Genomic DNA, 13,137 nt, shown 5'->3' on the forward strand with positions numbered 1-13,137 from the left:
GTTTGAAGAGAGCATCACAGCCAAGAAGGGTGATGACACCTTAGCCTGAAAACTACACTCTTTCCCCCTCTCCATCCTTATTTCTCTCCCCTCACTGTCCACAGCTTCTCCTGTTTGATTTTCATCCCGGCTTCTGCTGCGAAACCTCCTCTCCACAGCAGGTGAAGAAAGACAAAGGCTTTCTTTGTATGAGAGGAAAGCATCAATACAATTTCAGCAGATGGACGAGGGTTGTTCCCTGCTGTTCCTTACATTGACTTCCTATTTACCAGTAATAAAAATAATATTCCGTTTTGTTTTGTTTTGTTTTGTTTTGATGTTGTAAAGATCACCCTGAGATCTTTGAATGAAGGGCAGTACATAAATCCAATAAATAATAATAACCAATTATTATTTGTCAATAATAATATTTGTCAACAGTTATGATGTTATTTTGGGACGCGGGTGGCGCTGTGGGTTAAACCACAGAGCCTAGGACTTGCCAATCAGAAGGTCGGTGGTTCGAATCCCCACGACGGGGTGAGCTCCCGCTGCTCTGTCCCTGCTCCTGCCAACCTAGCAGTTTGAAAGCACGTCAAAGTGCAAGTAGATAAATAGGTACTGCTCCAGCAGGAAGGTAAACAGCGTTTCCGTGTGCTGCTCTGGTTCGCCAGAAGTGGCTTAGTCATTCTGGCCACATGACCCGGAAGCTGTACGCCGGCTCCCTTGGCCAGTAAAGTGAGATGAGCGCCACAACCCCAGAGTCAGCCACGACTGGACCTAATGGTCAGGGGTCCCTTTACCTTTACCTATGATGTTATTTAGTTGGGGTGAAGGGGAAACAAGTGTTCTTTCTCTAATTTAGCTGTAATTCCTATTAGGGCTTTCAATTAATTAAAGAAATCTTAAATGCAAAACCAATAATAATAATAAAAAAGATTGTTTTTAGATGGTGCTTGCATATTCCATATCTTAGAAGAGGCATTCCTTCCTCTGTGAGGGAATGCAAGGAGATTGCCTCTTCTAAAATGGTATTACTGTCTGCATTTCTTCTTAGCGTTTTTTTTTTAAACTCTGGTTAACATCTATCTATCTATCTATCTATCTATCTATCTATCTATCTATCTATCTATCTGCTTATAAGGTGTCCCCGGTTAAAGGATGCAACTGACACGGCTTGAAGCAAAGGTGGGCAACCTGAGGGCTTCCTGCTGCCCTCGGCCTAATTCTACAGAGGCTTTGGCCTGATTTCAAAAGCCCTCTGCAAGCTCAGACTTCCAGTGAGAATGTTCTGTTCCTTTCCCAGCAGCCTGCTAGGCAAGGAGGGGGGCAGAAGGGAGGCAGGGAAAAATGGTGGCCCTGTTAGCACTGACACTTGAATAAAGCAGAGAGAAAATCCTGGTCAATGTTTACAGAACAAAGTGAACTAAACAGTACACAACTTGAGCAGAAAGAGGGTGATTTTGCCTTTTTGGAAGGTCTTGTTCTGAGCAGGAAGACATAAACGAAACATCCACAAGAGAACTGTAAGGCCAAATGAGCACAGTGGGAGTTACTTCCAAAGAGCCATGGTGGTGTAAGTCTCCGCCTCTTCCTCCCCAGCTGTGTTCTACCATTTCATGAAAAAAACCACAAACACTTCTTCTATAAAATGCTATAACTGATAGAAGACTGCTCTCTTCCTCTTAAATAATGAAAGCCTACTAAGGTGGCCAGACCTCCAGGTCTGACCTGAACTCACTAAGTTTGTGTGGCAAATGGAGGGCTTGAATTTCCAGATGTCCCAGAGTGCTAATACTAATAAATACTAATAAATATTAAGAAGACATGCATGCAGCTTGCAGAGTTTCAACCTGGCAGGTGTTGGCTGCAAATTGCAGCATAGGCACTCAGGGCGGGGGTAGCTCTGCTCTACCTTCTTCCAATTAACCTCCGTCTCCAGGTTCTGCCCTATGACAGCACAAAGGAATGCATCTGTGACATCACCAGGGACAGACCCTAAAGCCTCAGGTTTGGACCCTATGATGCTCCTGACCTGGCAACCCTGATTCAAAGGTACCTGGAGGATCATCTAGCCCAAGCCCCTGAAATGTAGGAATTCTGTCCACAGCTGCCCTGGGTGGGCTCCACCCACCAACCTTCTGGTTAACAGCCAGATGCACTGACCCATTATAATTTTAATAATAAACATAACCCCTCCCCAATTAACAATGCACAAGATGGCCTGGGAGGGGGGTCGTACTTGCACTACTTGTTTGTTATTTCTGCTGCAGCTTAGGTTGTAAGAATTATATTGCTTATTAATTCCTGTTTCTATTATGTTGCTAGCTGTCTTGAGGGTCTAGTTTTAGAACAAAGTGTAACATGTAAATATTTTAATTTACATTCCAGCAGGAGCAAGTATCTTCCTCGTTTCATTTCCTGGCAGCTGGTGGTTGAAACTATTATGGCACATCTGCATCCTGTTCTTCTACCAAGAAATTCAGAGTAGCACACATTCTTTTCTATGCTTTCATCATCACAGCAACCCTGTGAGGTAGGTTAGGCTCGGAAATAATGACTTGCCTAATTTCACCCAGTGAGCTTCAAATCAGAGAGGAATTTTGAGCTTGAATCTCCCCCGTCCTGTTCCAGCCTCCTATCTTGTTGTGCTGTGCATTTATTTATTTTATCCACCTTTCATTCCAAGGTCTTAGAGTGGGTCACAAGATGTCAGAAGTCATACAAAATTAAAAACAGTTTAAAACAAGTTACATAAAGATTAAAAAAAGAAATTTGCATGGTCATTATGTAATTCCATCCCATTCATTTCAATGTAAAGGAAAGAGGGAGATGCAAGCAAATACATGTCATCTGCAGAATGAAAGCAGCAATAGCAGCGAATCCTTATTGTATTCGCTGGATTGATTTCCATTCCAAACATGGGACAAATAAGTGAACATAAGCAATTTCTTCTCTAGATTCTGTTTCTGTTGGATTTCTTTGACATCCCCAAGTGTGTATCAAAACAGGCAGAGCTGTGTGCAATCTCCAATGATTTTCCTCTGAGATGAGGGCTGGTCTCCTGTCTACCTTTCATTCTCTGTCTCTTCCTTCCAAGTGGGAGCTACTTGATATTTATTGATATAGAAATGCATGTAGCACCTGCTGTTACAATTTTCACAGCTCAGTGTTTACACTTTGCTTGTAAATTGTGGCATCTCAAAGTCTCTGCCCTGTCAGAAGCATGATTGACAGCCTGTTAACATGGTTTATCAAGATAACAGGCCTGGCATTTCCATTTTGTAACAATGACTTGTCACGTTTTGCAGATACAGTGTACTTTTGATCTGGGAAGCTGCATTATGTCAGTTTAAACCACTAGTCCATTGCTGTCTACTCCAGGCATGCGGAATCTTCGCCCCTCTTGATATTGTTAATTCCAACTTGTCCCAGCCCCAGCGACACCTTCCCCTTTCCTGGCAATGGCAATGGCTTCCTGAGGTTTTAGATGAAGAGGCAAAGTAGGCCCAGGACAATTTGCTGACTGACAATCCTGAGCTAGATGGACTCTGTATAAGATAGCTTCCTAGAAACCTACATTTTATGTTATTTATCCAAAGATGAGCATGCTACCTTCTCCACAAGACATGAAGATTCATTCCTTTATTTTACAGGCCACAAGCATGTTGTTGTGAAACACCTTGAAAGGGCAATATAAATATGTTTTTCATTTAGAGAAATAAATTAAAAATGACACAGAAGAAGAACTCTATGTTGCCACTTGGAACTTTACAGCTGGCTTCCCTTCACGATCCATGCATTTGACATATAACCAGCCAGGGAATATTTATGATTAATTCTGGCTTCCCAGAGGAGATTGGATGTCTTTTTCTATTCCTCAACCCTGTGCTTCCTCACCTCCTTTCATACTTGGATGGTGCTGACTACCCCTCTCCAAAGTGCATAGTGCATGTTCTATCTTGGGTATTAAACCTCTACCCCAAAAGGTGTAACCCAGCCCTTCCATTGGATGGGGACGATCCCACTGCTAAGACGGCTAAGACCTTCAGTACTCATAAAAGAAGGATGTGATAATCCCAGTCCTAAGGACACTTCAGAACAAGGATTTCCAGAGCCACCTTGGTGGTTATATAACTTACCCACTTTAATGCATCATGCTTTGCAATGCTACTGGTTGGATGTAATGTGTGAAGTGATGCCGGAACTCATTTCAGAAATGTGGGTTTATATTATTCTGTGAGATCTTACTGTGATTCATCATTACTCTTCCTTGGCTTGAAGGTTCGCCTAGTGTTATCTACCTGTACATTTTATTCAGCAGATAGGAGGGGAAGAAGTTGCATATTAGTAGAAGCAGGAAATGACTCAATTATTTGCATTTTTAGAGTTCTGTTTCATGGAAATATGACCTTTTGGAGTGTGGGGTGGGCACAGTGTTTCCAACACATCCTTGGAAGGAAGAACATAAGAAAGATTGTAAAGCAGTTTGCTAATGGAGTTGCTTGATGAATAATAAATAGCAGGGTTTTCTTAAACGTAGCAATTAACTCACTGCAGAACTTGCATTCTAGGGCCAGAACAAGACATGGCTGCCTCCTAAAACAGCAGCTCCATGTCTGATCTTCTTCTTTCACCTTCTCCTGCAGCATCTAGTGATACAGGCTGCATCATGTGATGGAACTGGACTGCAAGGTTTTCTTCGTCCTAATTCACAGACATCAATGTCTGGATCAAAACTGATTGATTAAATTCATAACTTCATGTTTCCTCCCAAAGTGTGTGTGTGTGTGTGTGTCTTACTTCCAGGTAAACATGTGCAGGATTTCTGCCTTCATCAAGTGAGCTGCTGCAGTCTTCATTCTTCTAGAGTCATTTATAAAAACGCAGTGGAAAAGAGCCTGGGAAGTAAGGGGCCATATTGTGAGTCCACCTCTCGCTTTCATTACTGAAAGGCCTCCTATGGAGACATGTACCAGCTGGTGTCCATTATAGACACACAAAATGCCATGCCAACAAATTTGCAGGTCCAGCAAGACCAGGGATGATGAGAGTTGTAGTTTCACAATTTCTGGAATACCCCGTCTTAGAGCATGTCCATACACTAAGGCACTTCATTGACAGCTGTTTTCAGGAAAATGCAGTGACAACATTCCTGTCAAGTAGGCAAAGATGGGAGAGAGTTTGAGTCACAGTGCTGCAGTTTTTTATTGTGGTTTTGCAACTCCAAAGATCAGTTTTGCATCATGTTTAGTTCTGCCCATGTTACACTGTGACATGAGAATAGCAACCCTGGGCTGGTGAAATATAAGAAACGTTTTGTGTGAAAGTTAGGTCCCCAATATTGGAACAGTTTCCTAGCCTCAAGAAGGAATTTGTCCATTTATTGGGTAAGAGTGAACTCAAATTAATTGCAAGCAGGTTAGAGCTGGCATAGTTGGAGTGGCATTTGGAGCAGCTGTCTTGGCTCCTCTGCAAAACCATATTTCAATTAGGCTTATTCCAACAACTTCAAACTGCAAAAGTTGTCCTGGACTGGCAAATTGCAATGGAAAAAATGGCAAAAGAGCACTTTGTGAATCAAGAAAGAGCAGCAAACTATGTCAGAGTTTGGCAAACATTTTAGTCTGTACCCTGGTGCCTCTCTCTCTCTCTCTCTCTCTCTCTCTGTGTGTGTGTGTGTGTGTGTTTTGACTAGTCTGGGCTCAAATTAGATTTGATATCCTGGTGTGCTTTCCAAATGTAACAACTAATAAATGAGCCTCTGTTGAAATGGGTGCAATGGAGAAACTTCCCCACTTGTCTTTTCATCTCATAGTCTTCTGCTCTAATCTTGTTTGTTCATTCAATCTGCTGCAATGTTTTTTGTGTGGATAGGATGCATATATCGCTGGTTTTGTTCATGGGGGAAAAACCTCATGAAGAATTTCAGTGTATCTAAAGATCAAGCTCTCTGGATCCCCCCACTCCCAAGAATCTGTCATGATAACGTAGCTTGAGGAAGTTATGATTTTTCTACATTCCTTCATGTCAAACCATAAACATGTTAGGTCCTGTATCAGCAAAGCCAGCTCAAAGTACTCTGTTGACAGAGAAGACAAATTTCTAAGAGTCTTCACAGATAGGATTTATTTCTAAGAATACTTGACATCAGTGAGTGAGTAGAGAAGTTCTCAATAATCTGAACCTAAGCAGACAGGAACCCTAATGAGGAAGTTCAAATCACAGTGAAACCCTCTGCATGTCCACACAGAAGAAAGACCCAGGGAGTTGCTATATTTTAAACGGCGTTTCTGTGTGCTCTGGCATTCGTCATGGTGTCCCGTTGTTCCAGAAGTGGTTTAGTCATGCTGGTCATGACTCAGAAAGCTGTCTGTGGACAAACGCCGGCTCCCTCAGCCTGAAAAGCGAAATTAGCAACTCCAAAAGTCACATTTGACTGGACTTAACTGTCCAGGGGTCCTTTACCTTTTTATCTTTTACCTTACTATGTTTTAAACATTATTAGTAGTGGTATGCTTATCTGCAAGTCCATCTGCATGGACTGCAAGAAGAACAAACCTATCCATTCTTAAGGGAATCAGCCCTGAGTGCTCACTGGAAGGACAGATCGTGAAGGTGAGGCTCCAGTACTTTGGCCACCTCATGAGAAGAGAAGACTCTCTGGAAAAGACCCTGATGTTGGGAAAGATGGAGGGCACAAGGAGAAGGGGACGACAGAGGACGAGATGGTTGGACAGTGTTCTCGAAGCTACCGGCATGAGTTTGACCAAACTGCGGGAGGCAGTGGAAGACAGAAGTGCCTGGCGTGCTCTGGTCCATGGGGTCACAAAGAGTCGGACACAACTAAATGACTAAACAACAACAACATGCTTATCTACCAGTCACTTTCCTATAGATATGCTCAGAGCAGCACACAGAAACAGTAAACAATACAGAGCTATATATTGATAGATAGATACAGTAGAAATAATACATGTACAAAATCCATTTGACAAATTTCATCAGTTAACATTTATATCCACACCAGCTAGCTAACAAAAACATCATAATTATTTCCCCCCTAAACTGTTTGATTAATAAGAACAATCACCAAAAATATTCACATTTACCAAAGAAGGATAGGACTTTCTTTATGTATGCCACAACAGCAGCAAGAATACTTATTGCAAAGTATTGGAAGACACAAGATCTACCCACCTTGGAAGAATGGCAGATGAAGGTGATGGACTATATGGAACTGGCAGAAATGACTGGCAGAATCCGAGACCAGGGAGAAGAGTCGGTGGAAGACGATTGGAAAAAGTTTAAAGACTATTTACAGAAATATTGTAAAATTAATGAATGTTAGAATGATGTTGGATAGAAACTAAGTGGTTTCTAGCTGTAATGTTTTAAGGGAATATGAAAAAATGGACTATTAATAGGTAAAAATCTAATGTTACAATACTTTTTTACAATACCTGAAGATTGAAGATTAGGATAAACAAAGAGGGGAGGGATTTGCTGAACTAACAAACTGAATTGGAATACAGAAAAGGGAGGCGTGAGGAGGTCCGGGAAATACGCAAATGAAAGATAAGTGATTGAAAGACTGAATTGTTTTTAACTATTTTTATTTTCTATTTTTCTTTTTTCTTTTTTTATTTTGTAATATTTTGAAAACCTTAATAAATATCTTTTTAAAACAAACAAACAAAAATATTCACATTTAGCTAAATAACTGCTAAACTTTCCACTAACTAATCCAAGTTTCTAAAGTATCAACAGTTCAATGGGGCTTAAACCGGATTTCAGCCCCAGAATGCTTTTGATCTCATTCTCTCCCCCCCCCCCCACATACACACACTAAGAAAACATGTTTAAGAAGCATATTTGCCTGTGATCAATTTGTGTACTGAGGTTTAGCTTCCAAGATTATCCAGCTGACTGTGAGAACCTGGCTAGCAATGGCTCAAGAAACCACATGCATCAATCTCAATAACGGTTTCTCTTTAAAGCAAAACAAAGCATGGGGGATATAACTCTTTTTGTTTTACTTGATCCCTCCATACATTAAATGCCTTTGCCTGCTGATGTAAAAAATCCAAGTCTCTGCCTGGTGATGTAATGTATATAGTCTGCTCTGATAACCAAACATTAGCCTAGGTGCATTTTAGCAAGCACTTTTTGTTTACTTCCTCTAAGTGTACTTATACCCCACTTTTCTTCCCAGGAGGTCAAGCTGGCATATATGGTTCTCTCCCTCTCCTGCCCCCTCTCCATTTTGTCCTCAGAACAATGTGAGGTAGATTTGGCTAAGAGATCATCACTGGCCCAAGCTCTCAGCCGTATAGCTGAATGGAGATTTAAAACAGGATCTCCTCATTTTTTGCATTTGGAAAATATATTGCAGTGGGTGTGCAGGACTAGGAGGCGCAGGAAGGAAGTAAAACCTCAAAGGAAGAGATCTACTTTACCAACCAGTAGTCATTAAAAGAGAGGAATCAGTGATGAAGAAGAGGTAGCTTCTCTGTGTATCACCCCACACTGATTCAAGTAACATATTGCAAGCATTGTGGGTTTACTTCCATCACCAAAGGCAGGGGGAGCGTGACAGGTTCAGTTGCACCGGGTGTGAAGCTTCTGGGGTGCCGCAGGAGGTGCCACAACTATGAAGTCCAACAGAAGGCAAGAGGCAGGGGCGCATGTTGCATTTTGGTGTTGCACAGGGTGCCACTGAAATTTGAGATGCCAAGATCTGCCACTGCCAACATCCCATCCTAGTCCAAGACTCCAAGCACTACTCCACACTCTCAGTGTGTGTGTGTGTAGTGTACAGTCTTCAGTATACATGAGGGATGGAGAACTTGTTTTTGTTCTACAGCTTCCACCATCCTTGACCATTGGCCATCCTGGCTGCGGGTGACAGGAGTTAAGAGTCCAACAACACCTGGAGGGTCACAGGTTCTTCATCCCTGCTTTACATACACCATCAGTTTGGTCTGCCCCCTTGCTGCCAAAGTTTTGCTTCAACAGCTGCTTCACCCCTAGGCCATGTGAAAATTGCGCTCCAAATCATGGTCTATTAAAAAATAAAAGTAGTTGCATTGTTCCATAAGAAAGAAAGAAGAATCCAAAATCCCTACTATTTTGGTGGTCTGAATAGAGGCATTTCTGAAATATTATATATTAAATTAATTCAAAACCCAAGACTAACATGGATCAAAACTGCAAATGTCACACCTAGTGTGAAGAACTAGGTGTGCTTAATCCCACTTATTTAAATGGTCTTGACTTTACCAAACTGTCCTCCTCCTTCATGACTGCAATCTGAGGCTGATTCATTTGGAAACAAATCCCATTAAATGCACTACTTGCAAATGTATGAACTGATTTTAATACTGCATTTCTTATATTGGTGCATCCTGCCTTGGGACCTCTGGGGAAGGGTGAGAAAGAAATCCAATCATTATCGTTAATAAAAGAATAATAGTTCAGAAGAAATGTGCTTTGAGGCCAGGGTCTCTCTCAGCCCTTCCTGGAGCTGTCAGGGGCTGAACATGGGACCTTTTGCACGCAGAGCAGGGATGCTCTATCTCTGAGCTACTGTCCTGACCGTGAGAGATGAGTCCCGGTAGTCGGACTCATTAACTCCTCGCTTTCTTTCAGTTCTCCTACTTTATTTCCTTGAACTCTTTTTTTTTTTAGCCCGTTAGGCGAAAGGGAGGAAGGGGATTTCTTTCCCGACCCCCATCTCATTCTGCGCGCTGCGTAGCCCCCGGCGCGAGGCACAGAGCCGCTTTAGGACCGCGAGGAAAGCCGCAAGACGCGCAGGGGAAACAGCTGGGCGCGACCACCTTCTCGGAGAGGGTGAGGCGCGCCGCTCCCTCCGCGCGAGGTCCTCTTTCGGCGCGCGCCTCCGCCCGCCCGCCGCCCCCGAACCGCGGGCGCGAGTGGTATCTTCCAGCCGAGGACTATCTCGCGGCCAAATGAAGGAGCGCTGGCAAGCTGCTGCCGCCGCTGCCCAAGGTAGCCTCCAGAGCAGCAGCAGCAGCCGAGGAGGAGGGAGGAGGAGAGACCAGCAGCTGCTGCTGCTTCCTCCGCCGGCGCCAACGCCGCCAGCTGAGCGAGCCGGCCGGTCTCGGCGTCGCTGCCGCTCCTCGCAGGCTCCTCCTGAGGCTCCTCAGCCTCCCAACTCTCGGCGAGGGAGCCCGGCCGGTTCCTTTCCCGTTGGCTCTCCTCCTCTCGCCGCCTCGCCCTCGCCTCACACGCCGGGACAAAGCCATGAAGGCGGCGCTGCTGGAAGTGATGAGGATGAACCGCGTCTGCCGGATGGTGCTGGTCACTTGCTTGGGCTCCTTCGCGCTCGTCATCTTCTATTTCCAAAGTATGTTGCACCCAGGTAGGGCGGCTGCTGCTCCTTGGCTTCTCCTCCTCGCGCGCCCTTCGCGGGGACTTGGCGCGGCGTCGGTGTCTGGGGCTCGCGGGTGGCGGGAGGCCAGAGGAAAGTCCGGCGAGGGAGCACCACCTCCGAGGCCACGGGTGGGGAGAGGGGGGGGGTAGAGCCGGGTCGCCCGGGGGTCGCTGGTGAGGGGACGGCCAACTTCCGAGGGCGGGAGGGGGGCTCAGAGAGGTGGGGATCGGGGTGAAGGCAGGCGTGGGGGGTCCGGGGAAGGAGGCGAGGGACCGAGAGCTCCCTTTTTTTTTGGAGGGGGGAGGAATCCCGCCGGCAAGATCGCGCTGCTGTGCCGGGGCTGCGGGAAGAAGGGCGGCCCGAGCGGGGCGCCTGCTGCTGGTGACGGGCTCGCCTCGTTCCTCTCGCCGGCTTGGAGCTGCTGGCCATGTGCGCGCAGACGTTGGAGGAGATCCCGGCTGCGCCGCCGCCGCCGCCGCTGCAGCAACATCAGCATCAGCATCGGAAAGGGGCCGGAGGAGACTCCAAACCCCGCAGCCCTGGACTTTTCTTGTACCGTCTCTTCTTCTTCTTCTTCTTCTTCTCTTCTTCTTCTTCTTCTTCTTCTTCTTCTTCTGTAAAGGAGGGTTTCCGTGGTGGTTGTGGGGGGCGACGACTCCGCCCATTATTTCGCCTCTCTGTCTGTCTCTCCTTACTTGAAGGAAAGGCACTTTCCTGCAGTGATCAAACTGGGAACGATGGCAAGGTCCCTTGCTGTCAAGTTAACTCCACGGGACTTGCTTCACGGTGGGAGCATTAAAATACAGAAATGTGGAGTTTCAGAAGTGGGACTGATTGATTGATTGGCAGTTTTGCCCTGCCTTTCCTCCAAAGAGGTCAAGGCATTCTACACGGTCCTTCCCTGTTTTGATGGTCACAACAATCCTGCAAGGTAGATCATGATGAGAGAGAGAGAGAGAGAGAGTAGCCCAAGGTCACCCAGTGTGCTTCACAGCCCAGTGGAAATCTCAGCCTGGGTGTCCCCAGTCAAAACCCGTTGCTCTAAGCACCAAGCTGCGGAAACTTTCCCAACCCCAGAGATCCTTGGCTCTCTGTGCCTCCCCACTGCCACTTGCTTCTAGTGTTTTTCTTGCTTTTTACTCTGCTGTATAGCTAGCCCACAGGGACTGCTACCCATAGCCCAACTTGCACGAGACAAACGCAAAAGCTCTGTAAATAAAATCCATTAACGCATCCATTTAAGTGAAGGACCTTAGCCCAGCGGGGGAGCATGTGCTTGGCAGGTAGAATGTCCCAAGTTCAATGACTGAGTCTCATTTGGGAGAGATTCCCCCCCCCCCCCGAAATCCTTGAGAGCCGCTGCCAGTCAGCGTAGGCAGTATTGAACTAGATGGACCAAATATATGCAGCTGCCTTTAATCATCCTCTTTTCTTGGCAAGGTGGTAAACTGAGTCAGGTTGTACTCTGTACTCTGTATAGTTGAAGTAAAAAATTCTAGCCCAGTTATTTATCTGGCTGAATTGAATGGGGAGGGGGAGACGGGGGGGGAGAGAGAATGTTGTGGATTAATGTGGTGGTAGGAAAGAGCAAAGAAGCACAAGCTTGTGTTGTTTCCTGCAAAGTGCATCTCCAACAGGGTGGGCAAACCTTCAGTCGCCCAGAAGGAAGCGTGTTGTGAGGAGCTTTAAAATCTTTGTTTAGTTGCATGTAAAATATTTATATCCTGCCTTTCCACCCGCTGTCTCCAACAAGTCGGGTTTGCATAGCACCATTGCCTCAGTGCAGCAGCAGAGAAGGAGGAGAAAGATCAACTTGCCTGCTGTTACATATATGGGGTTAGGGATTGGAATTCTCATGGCTGGATCAGGGAGAGCCTTGCTGGCAACGCTTGGTGGATTCATCGAAAAATGGGTGGAAATGAGCAGACGTGGCTGGCTGTCTTCTTGCACATTTTTGGGTGTGTGTGTGCGTGTGTGTGGAGAGGGGAAGGGTTTGCCTAGGACGGTGTCACTGCTGTGGCCAGATTGTAGAGTGAGGGTTTTCAGAAGCCACCTTTATGGCAGTGGCTTTTTTCCCTTGTAGTATAGCAGGTTAGAAAGAAGCCTTTCTCAAACTTGGTGCCCTCCATACGTTTTGGATGACAACTCCCATTGGTCCTTGGCAGCATGCCCAATGGTCAGAGATGATGGGATTTGTAGCACAAAACATTTAGAAGGTGCTAGCTTGAGGCTAAACTCTGCGCGGCAGGTAGTTAGCTGTATTACTGCCAGGAGGTAGAATTGTACTGGGGACTAGTGGAGAAGCTAGCTTGCCAAATTTGCCAAGTTTCGGTAGTCAGACACGACAGCTGGATTGGGGAGAGTCATGCATCAGACTAAATATCTTTTTTAGGCTGTTGCTTAAGCTTCATAAACTCCGTAGGGTGCTTTCCAACCAGGGTTCAGCATGTTTATGGCTCAAATTCTGTACACACTTACCTAGGAGAATTGAGCTCAGTGGGGCTGGTTTCTGAGTTGACTTAAACAGGGAGGATTTCATATTTAAGCACTGTTGCGTTCAAGGAGGGGGTTAAGTAGATGCTGCTCAGTTGTTTCCCAAGGAAAGCAGAGACCTTTAAAGATGCTTAACTTTTGCCTCTGCAGAATCTTATTCCCGTTTCCTCTCAAGTAAGCCTCACCTGAAGCTCACTGAAAGGAATCCTATGTTTACTCAGGAATAGCGTATGTGCACACTTTCTGTTCTTCCTACATTTCTGAAATGT

At 45.4% G+C, this 13,137-nt stretch overlaps 1 protein-coding gene across 5 annotated transcripts in view; it reads left to right on the forward strand.

Moving 5' to 3' along the window:
- The first annotated feature begins 250 nt into the window (after positions 1 to 250).
- CHST11 (carbohydrate sulfotransferase 11) overlaps positions 251 to 13,137 on the forward strand; it is a 213,341-nt gene continuing 200,454 nt past the window's right edge. Inside the window, exons 1-2 of one of the 5 annotated variants that reach the window (XM_080971793.1) lie at positions 251 to 271; positions 2,371 to 2,515. Coding sequence is in view for 4 of the 5 variants with exons in the window: in XM_080971788.1 (XP_080827914.1) it covers positions 10,246 to 10,363 (118 nt within the window). In the remaining variant the exon portion in view is untranslated. Of the gene's footprint in view, positions 272 to 2,370; positions 2,516 to 9,922; positions 10,364 to 13,137 lie in introns of those variants that run through there. The other 4 variants (XM_080971788.1, XM_080971789.1, XM_080971791.1 and 1 more) reach the window with 4 other exon arrangements.

The sequence above is a fragment of the Podarcis pityusensis genome (genome assembly GCF_964106645.2).
Source record: "Podarcis pityusensis genome assembly, chromosome: 10".
In the NCBI taxonomy this organism is placed as follows: domain Eukaryota; kingdom Metazoa; phylum Chordata; class Lepidosauria; order Squamata; family Lacertidae; genus Podarcis; species Podarcis pityusensis.